Here is a 12019-nt window from a genome sequence, read left to right on the forward strand (position 1 = left end):
GAGATCTCCAATTCAGTATCCCCAAAGGTATTTATTTGTTATGAGAGCATGGAGGACTTTGTGATCCGACAGATTTAATGCACACCAGTCACCATTTACTACACGGGGGTAATATTCCTTCTTCACATAAGTAAAATCTTTACGCCTCCCACTCATGAACAATAAAGTATCTGACACTTTTCTACAAAAATCAATTTTATTGTAAACGATTACAATCAAAAGTTATGAAAAAAGTAATAAAAGTTTAAGTTTAATAAAGTGATGATGTAATAAAGAGCATTAGAAATTTATTTAATGTAATCGAACATAATCAAACCTAAGCATTACATCGTATTGTAGATCAAAAATTCAAATAACCTAAAACTAAAAGATAGAAATTTCTATTTTAGGAAAGAACTAATAGGAAAATACGTGTAATTTAAATAACGCGTTTAGAACATTTTTGACTAAATTTAAGTTTGAAAGGAAAACTTCTTGATGATATCATAGTAATTATGCCGAAAAGAAAAGTAATTACAGGGAATAAAAAATAACTCTTATTTGAAGCCTGTAATTCATAAAATAATATATATTATTTAGCGAGATTGAAACATGGGCGGAAAAGTTGGTGACTTATTAGTATTTAAGAGTTATAAGAAAATTACAAGTTGATTTTTCGTATGTAATTTAAAATAAATCTGATCCTGTAAACGTAAGGTAAAGGCTTTGCAATTTCAGAATTCAGGATAAAATTTTTAAAAGCGAAAAATAATAATAAAATTTTCTTTTGACAGAAATTATAATACAGTTGTGACATTAACTAAAGTTAAGACTAAACTTAAAATAAGACCTAACGGATTAAAATATAGATGAAATATGCAATCAATTTACTTTAGGAAATATTTGTTTGTTTCAATACGTAAAATAAATATCATGTAAAGACTAGCACATATATATCTTTTTCTGTGAAATCATGACTAATAAAATAATGGAGGTATACATTGTTTGCAAAAACGTAGAAAAAGAAATAAAACTGAATTTCAATAAGGCAAAACATTATTAAAATTTTTATTAAAATTTAATTAAATTTTTGGTTTTTGTACGAGTTTTAATTTTTATCCTAAATAATAAATTACAATTTAAATACTTCCAAAAATAAAAATAAATTTTCTAATCCATGCCGAAAATTAATAATTAAAAAACGATTGAAGCCGTTTTTCATTATAAGCTCATATGAACGTAATTCAAAAAAAAGTGCATACTTTATGATAATATGCTAAGTTAAAGTAAAAAGTTTTTGAATGTAATTTTGAATTTATAGTTTTATTATAATACAAAATATATATTTATTATTTATATTAGTTTTATACATTCTGTACAATATCTCATTTTTTTTTAAAAAAAAAGTAACGATTTTAAATAATTTACTTAAGAATCAACTACGTTCCAATTACGAAACAAACCAGACGTTATTAAAGTAGTTTGTAGTAGTACTTAGTAGTTTTGGTTTTGTTATTAATGTTGAGTTCTAGAATTTAGATCGTAGGTCACAGATGATGGTGGATATTAACAGGTCTTCGCGCCACACTCCCCAATTAATCAAAAATAACAATTAGTAATGTTGAAAAACAATTCATAATAGTATCTTTACTTTGTTGTTCTAATATTTTTTCAGACTCTCATTGAAATGTCAATTAAGAAAATTTAAACACTTTAATTTTTAACTACCGATTCATTACTTAAATATTGTGAAAATGAAACTTTAGAATATCACTATTTTATAGCAGCGAAAGAGTTACAAAATGTAAACTCAAGAATTTTCAAGAAAAATACAGCAATAAATTAAAAATAAACGAATCTAAACCGAGAAATTGCGGAACACAAAAATATTTATGAATAACTTTAACATGATTTGAAATTCTCTTGATGACTTATAAAATACTAACTTAAACTTACTTTTAATCTTAAAAAAGTCATAGACTCTATCAAAATAATGTATGTTTTAAAAAAGTTTTCAATCTGAAATTCCTGCACGGATATCGTGAAAATTAAACATCATTTAGGCAAAAATTAAACATTTATGTATCAAGTTGACCTTTAAATTGGTGGGATTGTCTTTTAATTGATTCAACATTGATTTCTTAGTTATACAAAAAAAGTTATACTTTATATTAAACAAAGTTTTCTTTCTGTCATTTACTTATTATGTATCATTCATTTATGTTTAATTTTTGGGAATATTAACAAATGCAATTAAAAAAATTTGTTCCATATTCCAATCTTTTTCAACCCAAAATTATTTAAAAATTTTCTCACTGTTATGAAACTCTAGATTTACGAAGTACCTATAAATTCTTATTCTGATATATTTGTTCATTTCATAGTGAACTAAAATGAAATCAAAGTTGTAACTATAAAAAAAGTTTCAAAATGCATGGGTAAAAACTAACAAATATTTGATTTTACCCATATATTAACATAGCTCACTTTTTTACCAAATTAGACATTGATAATGATAATTTTTTTATGCTAAAACAATTATAAAACACAAAACAATTTAAAAATAATCACAAATATACCATCACAAGCAAATAAACAAAAGAAAAAAGTTAATATGTTATGTAAAATTGTTTTAATTATTTAATTAAAGATTAAAACTTCATTATATAAAAAACAATTTCAACACTAAATGTGAAGAATTAAATTTTGTCAAATATGAGTTTTTGTTTTCTTTTATAAAAACTTACTAATGTTTTTTCCTAAAATTCAAAATTAGGAAATAACTGTAAATTCAAGATCAGGATTATTTAACTTCAATTAAATTCAGAAGTGATTTTAATACATTCTAGTAAAAATCTAAAAACGACCAAATACTCATGTGGACATTTGTAATGCTATTAAAAATTGCATTCTTCATTACCAATTCAACATTAGATTTTTTGGGTAATTTGTTTTGTAGATTTTATATAAAAAATGTGTTATGAAACATAATAGAGTCTATTTTGTTTAAAAAGATTAAATAAATGTATAGTTCAAAATATTATGCAATTTATCTAATTTACTAAACACGGGAATCGATTAACGTGAATTTTCTGAATAAATTTAAATTTTTTCTAATTTAATTTATTTTCTAATTTAACAATAGTTTTTTGTGCTTTCTATGATTAATGTATTAATATGAATATGTAATAGAATTCGAGCACAAAAGCAGAATTGATCTAAGATAAAAAGGTGAAAATTATGTCTAATTTTCACATTTTTATTAAATTATTCACACTTTTATTATATTTAAATTATACCTAATTATATATTTTATGAGAAAGAAAGAATGAAAGATATCTTACAAATTTCAAAACCGTGAAGTGCATCTTAAAGCCAATCTAAAAAACCATTTAAAATTTAAAAACTATACAAAAATTGTTAACTTTCACACTATATTGGAATCCTTAAAAGAAAATGAAACTCTTACATGAAATACGAAAGTAATATTTGATAACTGTAGCTAATTACTATTTCAAAAACACTACGTAACTTTATTCAAATTCTGTCCGCGGACAAAACAAGGAAAGAATCAAAATAAATCACATGTCGCAATCCCTCCAGTTGTTATAGCTTCTATCGTTGCTATGACAACGGATGGACTAAAGTTTTATAAGAAAGTTTGGAAACTTACCTACTGACAATCAATACCGGCTCTCTAATATCATGAATTTTTTTTTACACTTTTAAGTTCCGTTAGGTTGGATAGCTCAAGAAGAACTGAAACATTTTCTATTCTGTAATACTAAGCTCAGCAGACACCGAAATTTCGGAACGCCAACGAAAATTTGTGCTACTATTTTTGTTGTTGACATTAATGACACTTTGATATGCACGCCATCTACCGCAACTTTAGAAAACTATTTGTTATAATTTTACTAACTTGTATTTTCGTTAATTTTTTTTTAAATACAAATTTATTCAAAATTTTATAGTTTACGTTAAAAAAATATTTACGTGATTTTTGAGAAAATTTTCTCAATTGTTTGTGATTTATTTCGTCTTTGTTAATAAAGAAAATATTTATTTACTGACAATATATAACTACACATATTTTTATTTAATTTTAAATTATTTCTTAAACTGAAATAAGAAATTAAAACAGTAAAAGTAAAAAGCTCAACTCAGTAGGGTTGAGAAAATAAAAAATTATAGAAAATAAAAAGAAGGTATAGAGATAATTAAAAATTATAAAAGACAAGGAATTAAAAATTTTAGTAAAAAATTGGGAACGATATCCTAATGCTTTTTTTTTTATTAAATTCAATAAAATTATAGTAAAGAAATTAGGAATAACATCCCAATATCCTTTCTAAGTAAAATAAAATTATGGTAAATAAATATAAATCCCTAAAAATATAAATATAAATCCCTTAAAACATAAATATAAATCCCTTAGAAAACGAAAAAAAGAATTAAGATCATAAAAATTAATCAAAATTATAGTAAATTAATGTCAGGATGTTGAAATTGAAAATATAGAAAATAAAAAGAGCTAGAATTATAAAAAATTAAAAAAGTTATGGTAAATAAATATCAGTTGCTGAAATTAAAAATTATAAAAAATTAAAAAAGAAATGGAAATTTTAAAAAATGAAATAGAGATATAGTAAATGCGTATCAGGATGCTGATATTAAAAATTATAATAAATCAAAAAGGAATAAAATAATTAATAATTAAATATAATTATAGTACATAAAGTGTTAAAAATAAGAAGAAGAAAATGAATAATTAAAAAATAATGAAAAAAATAAATAATTAAAATTAATGAAATTAAGGTATTAAATTAAATAAAAGACAAAAGCAAAAATGGATTTATCTAAAATTTTTAAAAAAATTTTTTTTAGTAAATGGTTTAACTGTAAGTTGCTCGACTTTAATCGAAGTTCTCGGGCTACCAAAGAAGAGAATCATTCCCTTTGCAGAAATTCGAAATTGAAATGGTTGTCTGCGGATTATCCACAGGGATGTTTCCCAGACCGTCGCCAATAGCCAATTGTGCAGCTCCAGAGCGAGGAAAATAAAGTACTACAAGAAAAATTGGACACTAAAAAACGTAGAGGGAATTCACATAACTATCATTATTATTACATTCACGCTGGAACGAACATAGTTTTCGTTATCCAAATGATAACTTTCATGCACAACAGATGTTCCCAGAAAAAAAGAAAAGTATGGAGAATTTGAAAAACATTTAGAGTGGGGAAGAAAAGTTGCAAGAATTTTTTTAACATTTTGATTCACTTTATACATGTAGAAATATCCACATTTATAGAACTTTCGTTAAAGAAGATTTTCTTTAAGTTTCATAAAGTATCCTAAAACGTGAATCTCTAAATAAACATAACTTTTTTTCTACGGATTTGGATTTCTGATCCTCAAAAAACGGCGATTAGCCTCATTTTGGGAAATATGATCCGTTTAATTTGAACAAGAGAGAGGTCCAATTATTTTACCTCTTAATGTTAAGTTTTCTTCTCGATTATTTTTTTTTATTCTATATTACATTATTTTATAATCATCGTTGAACAGCCGGCCTAATGTACAACTCCGAAATCTTGTAATTTTGAACCCAATCCAGAAAACAAGGGATCTGTATGTGGTGTGTGCGGAATTCGTATCGACCAGCCAACGGTTGGATTCGAACCCGGTTCACATCATTGAAATGTGAACGCTCTATCACCTGAGCCAACACGGCTCTTCCTGATTATTTCACCATTTCACCGTTTTTAAGTGAGTAGAAAAAAAGTTTGTCAACAATTATAAAATTCGATTATCCAAAAATAATTCCAATCAAAAAATTATTTCTAATAATTATTTATTATTTTAATTCAAAACGGTTTAATAATATTTTGAATTATGAGTGGAAATTTTACCATTGATGCCACATTGGATCGAAATAAAATTCTTTAGTTTATATCTGAAAAATTTTCTATTCTTGTGAGGTCCGTTTTAATAAGTTCTTCAAACGACTAATGTAACAATAATTATTCAGAAACAGTTCAAAAAGTTAAAAATTACAATAGTAATAATAAGTATACCTTTATCGAACTTATTATTACGATAGTAATTATAAGTATACCTTTATTGAACTTCTTATTACAATATTAATAATAAGTATACCTTTCTCGAACTTATTAATACAATAGCAATAATAAGTATACCTTCATTTTTTCGAATCAAATGATATATGGTTCCTGAAAAAAATATTTCGAAAAAATGCCTTATTGTTTCGCTCAATATAGTCAGGAAAACAATATTTGATCTGATGCATTTCACAGAAATTATATTTTTTCGAACAATGGATAATTTCAAAATACATTTCCAGCGAAAGATTAGAAACGCAAATCGTTGTATATTACATACGAATGGTTACAGAAAAAAAGTTACATGTTCCTTCCCCCCAATTAAAAAAACACTCTATTTAATATAAGGTAGATACTGAACAGTGTTTTTAGTAATAATTAGACAATGGTTGTAATTAAGTTGCTGTCATCAATTCTAGTATTTATAACATTTTCAGTAAGTAGTATTACATTTTTGTAGTATTTTTATTACTTTTAATAATATGAAATTTCGCTTTTTTTTAAGTAAAAAATCACGCTTTTTAATAGAAAACACATATTTGCTGTTGACTTATTTTAATGCAAAAAAAGATCACCTTGAATAACCTGTGATCTAATGATCGGATCTTCATGTTCTAGGGGGTAACCTCAAATTTGCTATTAATTAGTACAGATAATATTTTAAGTCACGGAATCAAAAACTAAAACGTACTTTCTCTGAATAAACAAACCTTTTTTCGACGTATTGGGATTTCTGATTCCTAAAGTAAAAAAGGTAGCCGCAATCTGGGAAATATGGTCTCATTAGTTAGCTCAGGAGAGTGGACCAAAGTTAGGTTTCCTTAATGTTAATTTTACTTTCTGCGTACTTCGCCTTATTTTCAGCGAATTTAAACAATTTTACACGCAATTATTAAATTTATTTATCCAAAGATGATTTCATGAAAAAAATAACTTTTAGTAAACATTAACTATTTTTTATTATTCTACTTAATAATAGTCGAAAAAATTTAGAATTGCGATGTATAAAGTTTTTGTACAATATTTTACATGGTAAAATACAAAATTTGAGTTGATCAGCCGAATATTTTCTAAGAAATCGAATTTTAAAAATACGTACTATTGAAGTACGTACTATGAAAAAGTAAACCTAAATGCAATATATTTCGAAAAATTAGGTATAACATTGTAAAGAAAAAAATAAATTTTCTACAACAAATCAGATACAATACCTCACATTCAAGAAAATTGATGCTATTAATAGAACATTTTATTCTTTTCACATCTGAGCAGGTGAAGAGTAAATATAGCAATTGAAATTTCAATCCTTCCCGACTAGCTAGAGAGCTTAAATCTCCATGGGAGCTATGTTTGAATCATTTTCTGATCAGAATATCTTGTAATATTATCCATTAGGGAATTTATCGTCAATCAAAATCTCACCCGCTTTCCGGTTAACTAGAGTCATCAAAGCTGTAACACAGCTTTATCCCAAAGGTCAATCATAAGTTTCGATTAGTATCTAAATGCTAGAAGCAGAGTTTGCCGTAATCTCACTGTCGGACATTTAAAGTGGATCAAGCTCTTACCAACTTGTTTGGCAGCTTAAATTTCAACAGGAATATAACTATATTCAATCAAAATAGAGACCAATTTCCCACTAGCTAGAGTTATGAAATATCCGCTAGAGTTTTGAACCTGATGACAATATAATATTTTTTTATTTTCTAAGCACTACAAGCAGAATTTGTCGCTATATTATCTCTACCACAAATTTATATAAGCAATCTAAATCTCTTTCAGCAAATTTCAAATGGATTACTGTGCTTAATGCCAATTATAAGTAATTATTGCTACTTCAATGGTGCAAGCAAAACTTTTTTGTCATTTTATAGCCACGACTTTTCAACTTAAGTAAACTTACAAGACAAAAAACTAAATAAAAAATTTTGGAAAAAACTTTAATTTTAAAGTAGACAAAAGGAGAAAATAACTTCATTTATGTCAAAACATTACATAGGAACTTAAGATGCAATATTTTCGTAATAAACTGAAAATTCCTCTCACATCTTTCGAAAGTCTTCTTTTTCTCAGTGGCTCGACAGACGTGGGTGGCACCTAGCCTTCTCCAGATGTTTTAACGTAATAGTGATTGAAATTTTTCGCGTTGGCAACGCGAGAAAAGAAACTTCCTCGGCTTGTGTGATCTCATTAAAACCATAGAGCATTTAATTTTCATCAATTTTTGAGAATTATGATGCGAGCTGAAAAAATAAAAAGAATAAAACTTATAAACAATTATCAATAATATATTGCACTCAAAATCTAATTTTCGAACTGTTTTTAAAATATTTTTTTTAAAATAAAGATCACTCAAAATAATCCTAAATATCTCATATATGCTTTCCCAAAATTTTAACTCTTAATTTTTTTGCAGACTGCACATGCACAAGATTGCGAACATGGTAAGTTCCTGTCTTTCGAATAGTATTTTGAATAGTTAGAAATGTTCCATGTGTAATACAATATTTAATTTTAATAAATTTAAAAGTTGAGATAGGAAAAGAAAAGTGATAAGATACAAATAAAAATCCCATGATTCATTTTTATAATGAAACAGTTTTTTTGATAAGAGGCAATAGTATTGTAAATGAGTTAAAATGCATAGCTTTTGACACTAAAAAGATTTTCCAAAAAGAGCTTGACTGGCGTTACCCGTAAGACTAACCTAATTGTTTACACCTCAGTATTACTACTATTTTTTTAGCATGTGCTGTGAAGCTCAAAAAGCGTTAGCTAGTCGTGGTGGCTCAGGGGATAAGGCATTCGCCTTCCAATGAGATGACAGGGTTCGAATCCCAGCGATGGCTGGCCCGTACGAATTCCGCACCCGGCTGACACCGATCACAATTCTGACGTAAAATATCCTCAGTGGTAGATGGGATCATGGGTTTAGAGAACCCTCGCCGTCAGGCTAACCGTGGCAGGTTTTCGCAGTTTTCCTTTTAATATTTTAACACGGAATTTGTTGCACATATTTCGTTTCTTACTGGTATAAAATTTAAGTCAAGTAACTTTGCTCCTTTACCATTACAATTTTATCTTCAAAGTTATTTCTTAAATTCATATTTAATTTTAATAACTGTAAAAACTCTGCAAGTAATTTTCACTAAAAGTATTGTTAAGAAATGGCCTAAAAAGTTCATTTTTAACATTGGTTTAAAATTTAAATTATTATTCTACATTCATCACTTCAATGACACACGTTTTCTGAACAAAGCTTTTCGGGAAATTCATTTTAAAAGTAAATATGTTACAGTGAATGGCCGAAATCAGGAGAATGTCGACTTTCACCGGTGAATGTCAACAATCACACATTCCCTTTGGTAAATATACGAAATATTTGTTGTATCCAATTTATCTTAATCTATTCGTTTATGTCATTATATTTATTCTATATTTTAATATCTCCTGAGGATAGATTGGGAGAAACATTAGTGTTCGGAGTACCATTTAAATGTATACTGGGCAGTGGCACTGAACCTTAAAAATACATCAGTGTAGGGTATACCGGGCAAATGTATACTGGGCAGTGGCCCCTAACTGGACCTCATATAAAATTTCGGACATTTACCAAATCGACTCTGTGATTGTCAACATTCACCGGTGGAAGCCAACAACCACCGATTTCGGTCATTCACAGTAACAAATATAGATTATAAAAAGGAACTATACTTAACTGCAAAATTTAAAAAAGGTAATTATATTATTTACCGTTTATTGCCAAACGGTGACTAAATACCTTTCTCATGAAGTGTTGCAAAAACGGTAATATCATGCGATTACTGTATAATGTAATAAAGGAACAGCACTTTTACTTCTTAGCCTTTAATTTTGACTCAATACTCAAAATCGAAAACGTAATAATGACAGAATAATTTTAGACAGCCACGATGAATAAATATCACTAGTGAACCTGGTAGATGAAATCCCTTTGCACTGCAGAGGGCGATGCAAATTATTTTAATCTATCTTATTTTTTAAAAGCAAACAAAGAATGAGGAAGATTTTCTGAAATTCTTCTTTTAAAAGAACTCCAAACTTGATTTTAATAAAAACTGTGAAACTAAACTGAGCAAATACCGTAGAGGATAGAAAGTAAGGAAAAAATGTTTTCTGTAATTTGTTATCTGTTAAAATTAAAAAAAATTATTCTGTTAATTTAACTGTATAGAGATTTAATCCATTTTTTTTTAAGAATCATTGTATAAAATTCTAATTAAACAAGATAAAGTTATTTTTTATGTCCTAATATCCTTTTTAATATCCTAAAGCTAATTTTTAAGGTCCTAATATTTTGCAAATTTTTTACTTAAATTTTGTGACTTGATGTGTTGTTTGTAGCTGATTTTTACTGTTAGTTTGAGCAACTGATTTTTTAACGACCGATTATGCTATTTTTTTCACATATTTAAGGTTAACCCCTCGAAACTTAGTATGAAACCTTGAATTTTAAAAAGTGATATTCCAATCAGTAGATCAAAAGCTATTAAAGTCTTCTGTTTCTTTTTTTTTTTTGCGCACTGTATTAGAGTAATTGTGTTTTGTTTCCTAGATGAATCCGAAGCTATGCAGACATTAGCTAAGCTGGCGAAAACTGATATGTTTTTGAGAATATCTGTATATGTAAGGAGACTTTACTCATTTAAAGAACATTGCACTAAAATATAATGCTGTATATACCAACGAGCGCTGAGGGCTCCGGGGATAGAGCGTTCACCTTCCAGTGAGATGAACCGGATTCGAATCCCAGCGATGGATGATGGATACGCATCCGGCTTGCATCCACCACAGTGCTGACATAAAATATCCTCAATCGTAGACGGGTCATTTTTTGATTCCCCTTGCCGTCATGCTAACAGTGGGAGGTTTTCGTGGTTTTCCTCCCTATGTAACGCAAATGAGGGTTAGTTTCATCAAAAAGTTCTCCATGAAGGCAAATTTCTCCCAATACTTGATCCAGGAGTTCCCTTGTCTTCTGGACTGAATTCAAAATTGCAGATTACGGAGTTGAACATTAGTAGTCGTAAACCCAAAAATATTGGGTCGGCTATTCAACGATGGTTATAAAATATGTACTTGCAGAGCCGTGATGGCTCCGAGGATAGAGAGTTCGCCGTACAATGAGGTGAACCGGGCTCGAATCCCAGCGATATTTGGTCGATACAAATTCCGCACCCGGCTTGCGCTGACCACAGTGCTGGCATAAAAATATCCTCAATGGTAGACGGATCATAGGTTAGAGTTCCCTTACCTTTGGGGTAACCGTGAGAGGTATTCATGGTTTTTCCTCTCCATGTAATGCACATGCGGGCTAATTCCATCAAAAAGTCCTCTACGAAGGCAAATTTCTCTCAATACTTGATCCAGAAGCTCCCTTGTTTTCTGGATTAGATTCAAAATTACAAGGCTATGAAATTCAACTTTGGTAGCAGTAAACTCGTCTAAAATAAAATATATACTTGATGTGCAACATTTTTTTATTCAATTCTAAGACACTTGAATTGTTCTCAGTCGCATAATTTGTTAACTGTTATTTTGGATCAAAATAATCATCAAATGTTGTCTTTTTGCTTTCTTATGAAGTTTTGAATTAATTAATAATGTTGGTAGGCATTATTAGTATTAAATATTTACGTCGCTCTAGAACAACCTAATGAGTTATTGGCGACGGTCTTGCTGGTATTGGCAAGGGCATTAGTAACAACAGCACCCAACAATTGTCCACTTTCAATAAATAAAAAACATACTCATAAGTTTTTAAAACCAATTTAAATAGAAATTATCATAAATGTAGGTTACATTTTCAAATTTTTAGTACATATTTGTAAAATACAGCTTTCATTTTTGATATTTTCCATGCAACTTGTGATTT

General features: G+C 28.1%; 2 protein-coding genes across 2 annotated transcripts in view; one reads left to right on the forward strand and one right to left on the reverse strand.

Moving 5' to 3' along the window:
- Positions 1 to 3540, reverse strand: part of LOC107446265 (Muscle-specific protein 300 kDa) — a 306020-nt gene extending 302480 nt beyond the window's left edge. The window contains exon 1 of the mRNA XM_071184003.1: positions 3324 to 3540. The gene's annotated coding sequence lies outside the window, so the exon portion shown is untranslated. The remainder of the gene's footprint in view (positions 1 to 3323) is intronic.
- A 2888-nt stretch (positions 3541 to 6428) lies between these two features.
- Positions 6429 to 12019, forward strand: part of LOC107450719 (uncharacterized) — a 34484-nt gene continuing 28893 nt past the window's right edge. Inside the window, exons 1-3 of the mRNA XM_071184004.1 lie at positions 6429 to 6541; positions 8522 to 8549; positions 10700 to 10770. Coding sequence (XP_071040105.1) covers positions 6491 to 6541; positions 8522 to 8549; positions 10700 to 10770 — 150 coding nt within the window. The 5' untranslated portion in view covers positions 6429 to 6490. The remainder of the gene's footprint in view (positions 6542 to 8521; positions 8550 to 10699; positions 10771 to 12019) is intronic.

This window comes from Parasteatoda tepidariorum, chromosome 8 (genome assembly GCF_043381705.1).
Source record: "Parasteatoda tepidariorum isolate YZ-2023 chromosome 8, CAS_Ptep_4.0, whole genome shotgun sequence".
Lineage (NCBI taxonomy): Eukaryota > Metazoa > Arthropoda > Arachnida > Araneae > Theridiidae > Parasteatoda > Parasteatoda tepidariorum.